This window comes from Melanerpes formicivorus, unplaced genomic scaffold, assembly GCF_026170545.1.
Source record: "Melanerpes formicivorus ecotype bairdi unplaced genomic scaffold, bMelFor1.0.p_v2 SCAF_50, whole genome shotgun sequence".
Lineage (NCBI taxonomy): Eukaryota > Metazoa > Chordata > Aves > Piciformes > Picidae > Melanerpes > Melanerpes formicivorus.
This window is the reverse complement of record NW_027142402.1, coordinates 2,692,674-2,705,707: the sequence shown is the minus strand read 5'-3', so window position 1 is coordinate 2,705,707 and position 13,034 is coordinate 2,692,674. Positions and strand designations below refer to the sequence as shown.

The window sequence follows — 13,034 nt, the reverse complement described above, 5'->3', positions numbered from 1 at the left end:
AAACGTTCAGACAGAGTGTGCACGTCCAGCTTGTTTGCACTGCTCAGGGGCTGCACACAAGTATGGAGCTAATCATTCTCCCTCTGATTCAAACTTGCCTGCATACATAATTCTTTCTGGGAGGCTCCAGACAGAAAGTGGCAGCCTTTGCCTGCCAGTATTTACTTGAGCAAGTTGCTCAGACAGTTAGCAAGTTTCTATCAGCACTGGGCATGCCCAGGCATTGCTGTCAACTGCCTGTCTGGTAGGATGTTCTTGAGTGCCAGAACAGAAGGTGTGCTCCTGCTCTGCAAAGGGAGATTAACACAGAAATAAGGGAAGAAGGGGGGAAAATGACCAAAAGAGAAGGGATGAGAGGCAAGAAGCTGTGTAGGCATTGTTTAGGATGTAAACGGAGCTGGTGAACACAGTTGTGTCACTCAGTAATCATTCTAGGGCTCATAGACACACAACCCTCAGCCCTTCTCACAGGAGTGAGGAGTCCAAAACTGAACCCAGTGCTGAGTACTGGGGCATGATCCCTTCTGGTCCTGCTGGCCACACCATTGCTGATCCAAGCCAGGATGCTGGTGGCCTTCTTGGCCACCTGGGTGCACTGCTGGCTCACAGTCAGCCAGCTGTCAGCCAGCATCCCCAGATCTTTTTCTGCTGGTCAGTTTCCAGCCACTCTGCCCCAAGCTTCTAGCATTGCTTAGGGTTGTTGTGACCCAAGTGCAGGACACAGCACTTGTCCTTGTTGATCCTCATACAGTTGATCTCGGTCCCATCAATCCAGCCTGGACAGATCCCTCTGCAGAGCCCCTCTACCTTCGAGCAGATCGACACTGCCACCCAATTCGGTGAATAAAAAGCCGTGATTTTTTTCATGGTTATATTTCAACGTTTATTATCAGCAACTGGCCAGGTGCCGAGGGGCAAAGAGCACTGCCATAGGAGCAGCGCACGTCAGGAAGGGCGAGCAGGGAGCCGGGCAAGGCGAGCACAGACATCAGCGCCCCGGCCTCACCCGCGCCAGCCGGCAGCCGCCTGCGCGGTTCGCCGCGGCCAGCCGGTGCCTGCGTGGCGGCTCCCGGTAGGGGGAAGTGTCGGGCTCCTCTGCGCCGCGGTCGCCGCTCTGTGAGCAGGGGCGGGCTCGGGGCAGGCTCTATGGCGGCTGTGCTCCGCCTGGGCCGCGCTGCGCGCCTGCTGCCGGCTGCCGCCACGCTCCGACCGCCAGCCCCGCGGCCGCCTCCGCGCCTGGCTTCATCTTCCTCCGCTTCTCCTGGCCTCTCTCCGCCCGCCATGCAGGCCTTCCAGTACCCCGAGGTGTACCGCGACGAGACCGCCGTGAGTACGGAGCCCGCCGGGGCAGCCCCGCGGCGTGTGGCGGCCGCCGGGCCCGGCCGCGGGCGCAGCCTGGCTCGCCAGCCCCCGAGGGCCGCCGTGGGGGCGGGTGTGGGGCTGTCTCGGCTTCCAGGGCTTTGTTCGGCCCCGGCAGTTAAAAGTCCCTTGAAAGGCGCTGGGGGGTTTAAGCTCTGCGGGCCGCGGCGGCTGCAGGGGGCTTGTGGACGGCAGGATTCGTGGCCGCGGGGACCTGCCGGCACGACCCGCGGGGGCGGCGGGGCCGGGGGCGCTCCGGGCCGGGGGCGCTCCGGGGAGCCAACTCCCGGCAGCCAACTCCCGCAGCTTCGCCAGCGCAGCGTGTCCCGGGCAAATGCAGGCCTCCGCCTGGGCTGCAGCAGCAGGCAGAGCATCCGGGAGCTGGTTTGGTGTGCCGGCACATCAGTGAGACAGCCCGGCTCCCGTTCCCACCGCGGGGTTACAGTGGCGATGGGGCTAAAACGGCGTCTGGGTTGTTTGTTTTCCCCCCTCCTTCTGCAAAGGATTGGGCTGTTTGTCCCCACCCCAGGGACTATTTACAGAGCCAAGGTAACACTTTAACCGAAGTGTTCGCCGACCTGAGCCAACGCTGGCCAGGCTTCAGTGTTGGCTGGCTGAGCGCAAGGCTGAGCTCTTCAGCGGCTAACAGCAGGTAGCTCACCTCGCTCTGTGTGCCGGGGGAAAGGAGCAGATGAATTCAACCACGTGTGCCAGTCTCCGTCGGTTTTAATAAATGACCCAGCATGTACTTCTCTCACGTGTTTGTGAGCAGCAGTGGTGGGGAGGGCTAAGCCAGAGACAGATGTCTAACCAGCAACGGTATTTGGGCTGCTTCCAGTCAACAGGCAGATTTTGTCACCTGATTTGTACACCTGCATTTGGGTTTGTTGTTGGAGGGTTTTTATTGCTTTGCTAAGATGTTGTTGTTGGTGTTCTGCATTTCTTTGGTGCTCTGTCCTTTTATTATTATGTTTTCTAAGCAGAGCTCTGCAGCCTTGGTGCCATCACCAAAGAATGGCAGTATTAACAACTCACCTGGGAGCAATGTGTTGCTTGTCTCTATCTTTCTGTGGAACTCCAAATGACTGTCATTCCTTGATGAACAGAGTTTGGTTCTGTGCATGCCTTCTTTTAATGCATTGTCTTTCATACATTCAGGTGTCAGATTACCATGGGTGTAAAATAAGTGACCCTTACTGCTGGCTTGAAGATCCTGATAGTGAACAGACAAAGGTAACCTTGCTTTGTGTGGCTGTTTTGACATGAGCCTGAGACCATATTGCTGTCTACAACTACCTGAAAGGAGGTTGTAGCCAGCTGGGGGTTGGTCTCTTCTCCCAGGCAACAGAACGAGGGGACACAGTCTCAAGCTGTGCAGGGGGAAGTTTAGGCTGGATGTTAGGAAGAAGTTCTTCATAGAGTGATTTGCCATTGGGATGTGCTGCCCAGGGAGGTGGTGGAGTCACCATCCCTGGAGGTGTTTAGGAAGAGCCTGGTTGAGGCACTTGGTGCCATGGTTTAGTTGATTAGATGGTGTTGGGTGATAGGTTGGACTGGATGATCTTAAAGGTCTTTTCCAACTTTGTTTATTCTATTCTATCCTATAGACTAGGAGAATAGCTTTGTGTTGTTTAAGTGTCCTTTTTTTAAAGCACCTAACAATACTTTTTGAAGACCTAAATAGTAAATGTAGGTAGTGTTACATGCAGGGACACAAGCAGGGGTCTGACAAATGTCTGAAAGCACAGCCTGGCATGGAATGCCGCTCTTGGCTGTGTGTTGCTGTGGTGGTGAGGCAAATGGGAGGGGGAGTGTCTCCCTTCTTCTCTGCTCACTCTTTGCCATGTGCAATGTCTGTACAACACTACCTGAAAGAGTTTCATGTTCCAGTCTTTCCTCTTTTTTTTGCCTGAAGAGATAAGAAATGAGTAAACATTGATAGCAGTCAGTGAATGCATGCCAGGTTCTCTGTCCAGCAGCTGCAGAGCTGTGCAGCACAAGCTCTGGAACATGGACTGTAGCCCTGCTGTGGGTGGTGCCCTGTGGGGAAGCGTGGCTCTGATGTTGCCATGCACTGATCAGCTTGCTGTGGGGCAGTTCCAGGACAGGTAGAAACAACAGCTTCTTTCAGAGCAGCTGGGAAAGAGTCCTGTGGAAGCAAGAGATGAGTGGATGGGGGCTCAGGCTGGAGATGAGATACTGAGGTCCAGGGACGACAACCACAGCAGTCATTGCAATATCAGGCTCTGAGTTATGGCCACACACAGTCTCTTGTCCTTCCTACTCCATTTCAGAGACAGAAAAGCCTGCATGACTGGTTCTGGGCAGCTGTGGTTCACCTTAAGATGCTTAGGCATGAGTGTTATGGTAATGTGCTCTAAATAGGGATGGTGAAACACCAAGGGAGCACCATTTGTGCCGTGCATGCCATGGAGTGGCAGCCTCTGACGAACATCTGGAGTGGTGATGGCTTTGGCCACTGTCTTGAAGTGTTTGCAGGTGAAGTGTTAGAAAGACTCCTCCAAGTGCTCCTCTCAGAGATGAGGCATTCTTGCCTTGTGTAGCCAAGAACTGATCTGGGGACAGTACTTTGGCCTTTCCAAGAAATACTGGCTGGGACCAATCCTGTGTGTTAATAGGATGAACAGATGGTGGGTGAGACTGTTTGTATCATCTCCCAGCCCTTCACAGCTCCTGAAATGAAAGTGCAGCCTTTGGACTCTGTTCTTTATCTGTTTCCTAATGTACTTATCATAGACTGTTGTTTATTTGTGATGAAGTGAAGGTGATATTTCCTGGATGTGTGCTCTGAGTTAGCTTCCCTGTGCCACTGAGGAAAATACAGAGAGGTTTTTAAAGAGGAATGGCAGGAATCTAGCTTGTCCTTGGCTGAACCTCTGGTTGCCCCAGTGTGTGCCCTGGAGAGCTGTTACTCTAGACAGAAGCTCAGACCCAGTACAGTGTTGTGGCTTAATGCAATAAGTAAGACTCTAGGTGTGACACTACACAGCTTGTGTGAGGGGAAAGATGTCTGTGATGCATTACTTCAGAAAGTAGGCATTTTTCCTTGAGTTAATTGTCTTTGGGGGGGTGGGATTGTTTTCTTTTAGGCATTTGTGGAGGCTCAGAACAAGATCACAATTCCCTTTCTGGAGCAGTGTCCTGTCAGAGGACTGTTCAAGGAGCGCATGACTGAACTCTATGATTACCCCAAGTACAGCTGCCCCTTCAAGAAAGGAAAAAGGTATGTGAGGAATCCCTTTGTAGGTGCTGATGATGTGAAGCAAGTCAAAAAGCAACTGCTAGTTAGGAAAACAAGTTGTTTATTGCCTTGGAGTTGGGAGGCAGGAAGAGTAAGCCAGTGGCTGCATGATGCAGAGCACAAGGTGCTTGGCTGTCTCCAGTTCCCAGTCATTTTATCTCCTTGTTCTTTTATTGGCTTTTTGTAAGACAAATTGTGATTTTTATCACAGCTGCAGCAAGTTTGTAGAAGAACTGTTGTAAAAGTAGGACTTTGAGCTGTTCCTTTCAGGGCTGGTCACTGGCAGTGCAGTTGAAAGCACCTCCTGAAAAGGTCACAAGTCTGTCATGGGTGTGTGTTCTGAATCTGTACTACAATGCTCCTCTTAGGTTAGCCATACTTTGGGCAGCTTGTAGGGTGGGTGTTTAGTCACAACCAGTGAAAAGCAGAGGGAATTCCCTTGTGGAAGAAGGGAATAAGGGGGAAAATCACATGGAGGACTTAAGGCAACTGAAGCAAAAGATCTGTCTTCTAAGAAACAAAGAAGTCCTGCTGAATTCCACTACCCAGCCTGTTTGTGTCCCTGTTCTAGTTCAGTGGCTGGGTAAAGAGAGTGCTGCAGTGGCTTACCCAAGGGCTGGAGACTGCAACTGCTGCTCAGTTGTATGGCACCTCTTTCAGAAAGGCATGAAACTGCTGGGTAACTTAGTAACATGGAAAGGCTGTTTGAGCAGCTGAGGCAAGAGGTAGTGCAAGCAACCAGCCATTCTGAGTCATGGGAAGCCCAAATAATCTTTTTCAGGCTTTCCAGGTTGTTTCACCTCTGGTAAGTAGTTTGGAACATTGGGAAATGGAGATGAAACCATTTCAGTTTACTTACTCTTCCCTCTTGTATTCTTTTAGGTACTTTCACTTCTACAACACAGGACTGCAGAACCAGCAAGTTCTATATGTACAGGACTCCTTGGATTCAGAAGCCAAAGTTTTTCTTGATCCAAATAAGCTTTCTGATGATGGCACTGTGGCTTTACGAGGTTAGTGAGGCAGAGGCTCCTGATGAGTAAGTTTGGGTCTGCAGCAGAAGTTGGGAATGGTTTCCAGCTCTTCACCTATTGGAGTATGGCTGGAGGGGCTTGTTGTAATCCAAGCAGTCACAGCAGCCCTTCCTGGAATTGTGCACTGTGTCAGCAGGACTCTTGTACATCTACACTGTGTTCACAGTTAGTTCAGGTCCTCCCTGTCTTTTATAGCAACTCTGTAACAAGCTTGCACTGAAATCTGAAGAGTTTTTGAGGCTGTCCATAGCAAGGGAAAAAGAAAGTTGTTGTATTTATTTGACTCATTCTCTTAAAATTGTGGCTTGCATCTCCAGCACAAGCCAGCCAGTTACAGTGAGAGGCTGTGAAGGAGCACAGCACATCAGAGTTAACTCTTATACAAATCACAGAGTTCCTTGTGTTCACCAGAGCTTTACTTTGTCTTGGCAGCCCATCTTCTCACTTCCTCTTAGCTTCTTGTAGAAGCAAGACTCTTGGGCCTGTAATTCCTTTAAGTCTGTTCAAGGCCAGTTAATAAAAAGAGGATAGATTTAGTGGATACTTCAAGTGTGGCCTAGCTGGATTAATAAGGCCTTGTTTTTTAGTGAGGGGTCCTGCCTTGAACTGTGAGTACAAGGAATTGGCTTCATACAATCTTGATGTATTTCTAGAAAGCTCTGGCAAAGCCTCATTCCAAAAGACTTATGTCAGCTTTCCTGGCTTTGCAGGGCCAGTTTTCAGTGACTACAGGATTGGAAGTGGGATTTGATTTATTACAGGATGCATTGCTTGCCTCTCAGTTTCTGTTAACTTCTTTGGTAGTGTTTTTATCTTAAAATCTGACTGAGTTCTCCACCTGAGTGCATTTTCAGTCTCCAGCCCTTCCCCCCTCCCAGCTCAGGAAAGCAGAAGAGTTATTACTCAAACCACAATTGAGCTGTTGAGCATAAGTGCTGTTACTGAACATCCTGAGTGTTTATGCTTGCTCTCAGATCTGTGAGAAGTCCACAGGCTCTGGGAAAGAGCTGTGAAACCCAAATGCTGGCAGATGGAGTTGCTTGTACTGTCTGTTGGGAAAGAATGCCTCTTCTCTGTACCCAGTGACCACAGCTCTTTTAACTGCTTCCACTTTCCTAGGTTATGCATTCAGTGAAGATGGAGAATACTTTGCATATGGCCTGAGTTCTAGTGGCTCTGATTGGGTCACTATCAAGTTCATGAAAGTTGAAGGTCCTGAGGATCTTCCAGATGTGCTGGAAAGAGTTAAATTCAGTTGCATGGCTTGGACCCACGATGGAAAAGGCATTTTCTATAACTGCTACCCAAAACAAGATGGGAAGAGTGATGGTAAGCATGGTTGGACTAATTGCATGTGATGTGGGAGAGAATTGGTGGAACAAGTCATTGGCTCTGCTAGTTTTGGCTTGGAGGGGGAGTGGTTATAGACTCAAGGGGCACAGAAGGTTTTCTAAAGGTTTTGTTTGGGAAGTTTAGGCTGGAGGTGAGGAGAAAGTTCTTCACTGAGAGTTGTTGGCCACTGGAATGTGCTGCCCAGGGAGGTGGTGGAGTCACCATCCCTGGAGGTCTTCAAGAGGGGATTGGACGTGGCACTTGGTGCCATGGTCTGGTCATGAGGTCTGTGGTGACAGGTTGGACTTTTTGATGACCTTTGAGGTCTCTTCCAACCTTGGTGATTCTGTGATTCTTTGAGAACTAATTGGTTTAAATATCTGCATTCCACTAGGCACTGAGACCTCCACTAATCTGCACCAGAAGCTGCATTACCATGTACTGGGTACTAAGCAGTCAGAAGATATCCTGTGTGCTGAATTTCCTGAGGAACCAAAGTGGATGGGTGGAGCTGAGGTATGGTAAACAGCCTGAGTGGTCTGGGTGGGAAGGGACCTCCAAATGTAATCCAGGCCAACCCCCTTGCAGTCAGCAGGGGCATCCTCAGCTGGAGCAGGCTGCTCAGAGCCTTGTCCAACCTGACCTTGAGTCTCCCTGGAGGTGTTGCAGGAGCTGTAGATGTGGTGCTTCAGGACCCAGTTCAGTGGCCATGGGAGTTGGGTTGCAGTTGGACTCGGTGATCTTGGTGGTCTTCCAACCTTAGTGGCTCTGTGAGTCAAATCAGAGTTTGCTGTAGGCTCTGTGAATAAAGAGAACCTTTTATACAATCTCTCATCAGCCCTTTAACAGCTGCCCTGAGCAGTGGTGGAAACTTGCAGGGGGGGCTTTGAAGGTTGTTGCTTGTTTTTATTTGCTGTTCCAGAACTGAGCAGTGCTGTTGAGTTTCAGTGGCACTACAATGGAACTTGGAAATCTTGCATCCTTATTTTTCCCTAGCTCCATAAATAAAATGGGCTTTCTCTTGCTAACAGATGTCCTGTAGTGATGTAGCCACTGATTCACAGGGGTGATGCAGATCATTGTTATCACTTCTAGTGCTTTGCAGTGACATGAGCTGAACTACACATGCTGCAGTGAGGGCAGATTCATTTTCTGTGGGAGAGGGTTGTTGCAGTCTGACTCATTAGTCAATACAGCTGAAATTGGCAGGTTCAGGTGGTATAAGATCACTTGAAAATTCTGTCTGCTGTGTTAGGTATAGAAGCCTTGTCTTAGGGATAGCAAACCCCTCTTTGAGATAATAGCACACTGACAGAGCCTTTGTTACCTAAGCTGAAGAACTTAGACAAGAGCATTCCAAGATCAAAAATTCAGAGTTCCATGTGAGGAGGACCATGGAACAGAACCACAGCACAGAGCCTGTGGTGAGCAGCAGGGGGTTTGCCATGGCATTGTGCAGAGAAACAGCCCTGCTGCATCTCCTGGCTCTTCTCTTGTGCAAGAAAGGCTTGAGGAAGCCTTAAATGTAAAAGAAGTGGGGTGGTTCTCTTTCCTTCTGACACTGAAGGTCCCAGGTAATTTTTGTGGTTAGTGGGAATCTGTAGCTCTTATGTTAAATGATAAAAAGGTCTTCAGGGTGTGAAAAGAGGAATGGTAATAGTAACTCTTGCTGTAGAATAGGAAACTACCAGAATGTAGCAGCTCTGAAGCCACTGGAGTTGAAGCAGCCCCATAAATACTGGAGAAGCAAGGAGGTGAATAGAGAAGCAGCTCCCTGCTGTGGCTCCTTGTTCAGTAAACTTACTTCTTGACCTTCAGGAGGAATAACCTTCAGGAGATGTTGATATTTAAGAGGCAGTGGTGCTTAAAGAAGTGGTAAAATAGAGCTCCACCTTGGTAAATAATCATGAGCTTAGCTAAGTGCCAGCACTTCTAAATCAGTTTATACTCTGGGCTTGTGCTGGAGCTCCAGCTGTTAACTGAGGAGCTGCCATCCTGATACTGATGACAAAAGGGGTTCAATAGTCAGGGGAAAAAAGTGACAGTTAAACCCCAAACAGACTAAGGAAACAAAACCAACAGACACAGCCCTCCAGACAAAAAAAACCTCCACAAATAAACCCAACAACAACAAACCAAACAAAACCCCAAACACAAAGCCAGTAAAACACTGCAGCTGCACAGTGTGCACACAGCTGGCTCTTGTCCAGCTGCTCATCCACCAGCAGCCCCCAAACCCTTTTCTGCAGTGCTGCTCTCATTTTCCTCATCCTCCAGCCTGGACTGGTACCTAGGATTGCCCCAGCCTGGGTGGAGAACCTTTGCCTTATTGAATCCTTCAGAGACTGCACAAGTAATTGAGTGATCTCAGGTGCACTGCAGGCAGTGGGTGTGTGTGTGGGGGGTGGGTGTATGTTCAGTGGAGAGAAGAAACTGGGTCACTGATTAGGGCAAAGGAGGGTTGTGTAAAACTTTGTCAGCTTAATACATGCAAAAGGCAGCATGCACCAAAAAGCAGCTTCAGGGTTTGGGTTTTTTTCCCCCTTGCTACCCATTCAACACTAAGCCCTGCTATGCTTGATCTAAACAGAATCTGTGGTGCTGAGAATGGTGTTGGCATCAAAGTCTGGGTGCACTTCCAGCTCCTCACTGGAATGGATTGCTTGTGAGCAAATGCTCTGTTTATTGTTAGATAGAAGCTTTGAAAGAGGGGCTGGCACATCTTTTCATTAGACTAGGGAGAAGTGTAGTCCTGGTACAGAGTCTTGGATGGTAGAGGCTGTAGGAGTTCGTTGGAGGGCTGGAGTTTGAGTAGCATCCCAGCAGAGGGCAGCCTGGGATGAAGATTTTGAAACCCTTTTGCTCTGCAAGGAGCTTCCCATGCCTCTGTTGAAGTGCCATTCCTTGCTTCCTCTGCACACTCGCAGAGCCTAGCTCTCTGTCACAGCCAGCCTGTCATTCTCACAGCTCAACAATAAGTTATATAAGAGCCTTTCACAGTTGGTAGTGTGAGAAATCCCTGTAGTGCTGGCAGGAAAGTAAACAGGAGAGAAAGGAGGGGGTGAGGGAAATCCTCTAGAGCATCCCAATCCTGTCAGGAGTGGAAGAAGCACAGGTTTGCATGGTGCTGGCTAACAAACACTGTGCACAGCACTGTGCCTGGTCCCTGAATTGACTTCTATTTTTGTGATGTTTAGAGCTGTCAGTTCACATCAGTGCTGCTCAGCCAGGGAGATAATCTTGCAAATGACATTTGGAGCACAGGGGAGTGAGGTGTGCCAGATGTGTGCTGCCTGAGGTTAGTTTCCATGCAGGAAGGTGGAAGTGCAGCATCCACAGGGTCAGAGTGAGCAGCATGAAGGGGAAGGGCTCAGGACATTGTCATCTTGCTCAAGTGAGCCTGGCTGCAAAATGGGGCTGGGGGAGGTTTTCTGAAGCTTTACACTGCCTTTCTCAAGGCCTAACCTGGGATAGAAGCCTGCTGTGAATTCCTTCCTTTAGTCCTGGCAATAGGTCTGGAGAAGTTCCCTATGAAGAAACAGGCAGTGTTCTGGCTGCACATGGGGCTGGAGGGGGGATTCTTTATGCTTTGGTGCTTTCATTGCACTCAAAGAGAAGCTGAAAGCCACAGGAAGAGCAGTGTGATGTCTGTCTGTCACCTCAGAGGGTTGCTGCTAGATTTAGGAATGAGAATGCATGGGGGCAGGCACATTGCTGTGGACAAGGCTGCCTGGAGCCCTGTTGCACCTGCAGTGAGTCACAAGCATGTTCTAGGGATCTCTGGATAGTTTGCTATTCCCAGGACTGAACACACAGAGTCCAGTTACTAATTTGGCCCTGTTTGAAAGCTTTGATTCTGGCTATCAGTTTTGTGAGCCTTCCTCCTTTCAGTCTGTGATTCATTTGTTCTGTTTAACTGGCAGTGCATTAGACAGCAGTGACAGTGACCTTGTTCCAGATGCAAAGGGCAGTAGTGCATGAAGGGCAGTAGCTGGTGAGGTAAGCACAGGTGCAGCTCAGGTTGTAGCTGATTGCAGGGGTGATGCCTGCATCAGGAGGAGTTGGTTTGTCTGTTCCTCAGCACAAGCATATCAGCTATGAACTGACTGGGTGAATTTTTTCCATGTCTTGTTATTCAGCAATGAATTAGCCAGGGATTAGGGCTGCTTTGTTTCCCAGCTTGATAATAAAAAGGGCAAGGGTGGTAAAACTTTTAATTAGTTAGCTTCCAAGGGAATGATGTGTGTATAGAGAACCACAGAATGGGTTGGAAGGGACCTCCAGAGGTCATCTAGTCCTGCAGTCAGCAGGCACATCCTCCACTAGCTCAGGTTGCTCAGAGCCTTGTCCATCCTGACCATGAATAGCTATGGGATGGGGCCTCAACTACCTCCCTGAGCAACCTGTTGCTATGTTCCACCACCCTCATGATGCAGAACTTGTTCCTAACATCCAATCTAAATCTACTCTTCAATTTCAAAGCATGGCCCCTTGTCCTACCACTCCTTTGTGTGGTTGCCTTGATAATAACCCTGTGCCCTCAGAGGGCCCCTGTTTGTCAGCTAAAAATAGAGAGCTCTCCCTGCTCCTGAATCTTGCAGTGCTGACAACAAGGTAGCATTCAAAGAACTAATACTCAGTGGGGTTGTTCTCATGCACTGCACTTGGAAGCAAAGCTCTGCTCTGCTGCTGGTGTTTTAGCTGAAGGGTATTATACAAAGGCAGGAAGTCTGGAAAGCTGTCAGCCTCCTCCTCTCCATTCTTCTTCTTTTTTGCTTTTCTTTTTAATTGTGGATGAATTTTTGGTCTGAAATGTGCTTGCTTGTGGACAAAATACTTCAGTGCAGCTTTGCTGTGGAGCCTCACAGGTCATAGCTGCAGGACACACCACGCTTTGGGGTTCTTTAGATGCCGTGTATAATGCATCAGCTGTATCTTGTAAGGAAAGAAATGAAGTAGGTGGAAAACTTCTTTTATTAATTAGGCTTCAAATCATTCTTCTCTTGGTATCCATTGGTTTAGTGAAGCTGGAGGTAAACCACTTCATCTCTTGATTATTATTTCCTGAGCAGTGGTTACTTTTTCATCCACATGGAGATAACAAATAACACAGACAGAAACTTGCTAGTGAAAACCTCCCAGTGTGCTCCACTCTGACCCCAAACTTCTCTAGAAGGTCTTCCTTTGAAGAGTGTGATCCTTGCCAAACTAAACAGACCAGTTCCTGGGAGCACAGCTGCCATGAGGCTGGGTTTGTGTGGTGTGAAGGTGGTCACAGCAAGTATTTGAGAAAGAAGAGAGTAATGATCAATTCAGAACTGCCAAATGACTCAGTGGCAGCAGTGAAACTACAAACTGTATCCCAGCATCAGCTCTGGGGAATAATCCTTCCCTTGCTAGTGCTGAGCTAGGGATTAGTGCTGTGTTATGCCAATAAAATCATTGTGATGCTGAAGGGCTTTAAAAGCTCCAGCTGAAAGGCTACAGAATCTCCTCTGTCCTGTTTTGACAGAACCTAAATGTCACTCTGAGACGCTGGCTTGCTTTGTAACCTCCTTACCTTTTAGCAGTGGGTGGTGGTTGAAATAATAGCAATGATTTGGATGAGGGAAATGCACACTGACTGGCATCCTGGATCCCACAGAAATGCTTGGGCTGTGCTTCCTTTTCAGCTTGGATGTGGGAAAGCAGGAGAATGGGATTCTGACCCAAGCTGTCAGTTGTGACGTTACAGCTGTCTCCCTTGTGCAGAGCCATCAGTGCATTCTAAGAGTTGGGTGAACCACTGGTATGAAATTTCAGTTCCTAAGTTTCTGGGCCAAGAGCAAGGGCTGCAGTTTGATGGAGATGATGTAGCAGCACAAGAATAACACACAAATATTATCTGGGCAATCCAGTTGCCATTCTGAAAGCCAGGCTTCTGCCTGCCACAGGCGAGTCAGTGGCACTCAGGCTGTGATTGCAGTGCCTGCCAGCTCAGCTGCCTTCAGCAGGCCCTGCCCCTGGCATTCATCTTTCCAGCTGCTGGCTGCAGGCTCTCAGCTCAG

General features: G+C 49.0%; 1 protein-coding gene across 1 annotated transcript in view; it reads left to right on the top strand.

Moving 5' to 3' along the window:
• Positions 1 to 1,185: 1,185 nt before the first annotated feature.
• PREP (prolyl endopeptidase) overlaps positions 1,186 to 13,034 on the top strand; it is a 46,450-nt gene continuing 34,601 nt past the window's right edge. Inside the window, exons 1-6 of the mRNA XM_068160461.1 lie at positions 1,186 to 1,326; positions 2,518 to 2,592; positions 4,470 to 4,603; positions 5,504 to 5,634; positions 6,775 to 6,984; positions 7,382 to 7,503. Of these exons, the coding sequence (XP_068016562.1) occupies positions 1,282 to 1,326; positions 2,518 to 2,592; positions 4,470 to 4,603; positions 5,504 to 5,634; positions 6,775 to 6,984; positions 7,382 to 7,503 (717 nt within the window). The 5' untranslated portion in view covers positions 1,186 to 1,281. The remainder of the gene's footprint in view (positions 1,327 to 2,517; positions 2,593 to 4,469; positions 4,604 to 5,503; positions 5,635 to 6,774; positions 6,985 to 7,381; positions 7,504 to 13,034) is intronic.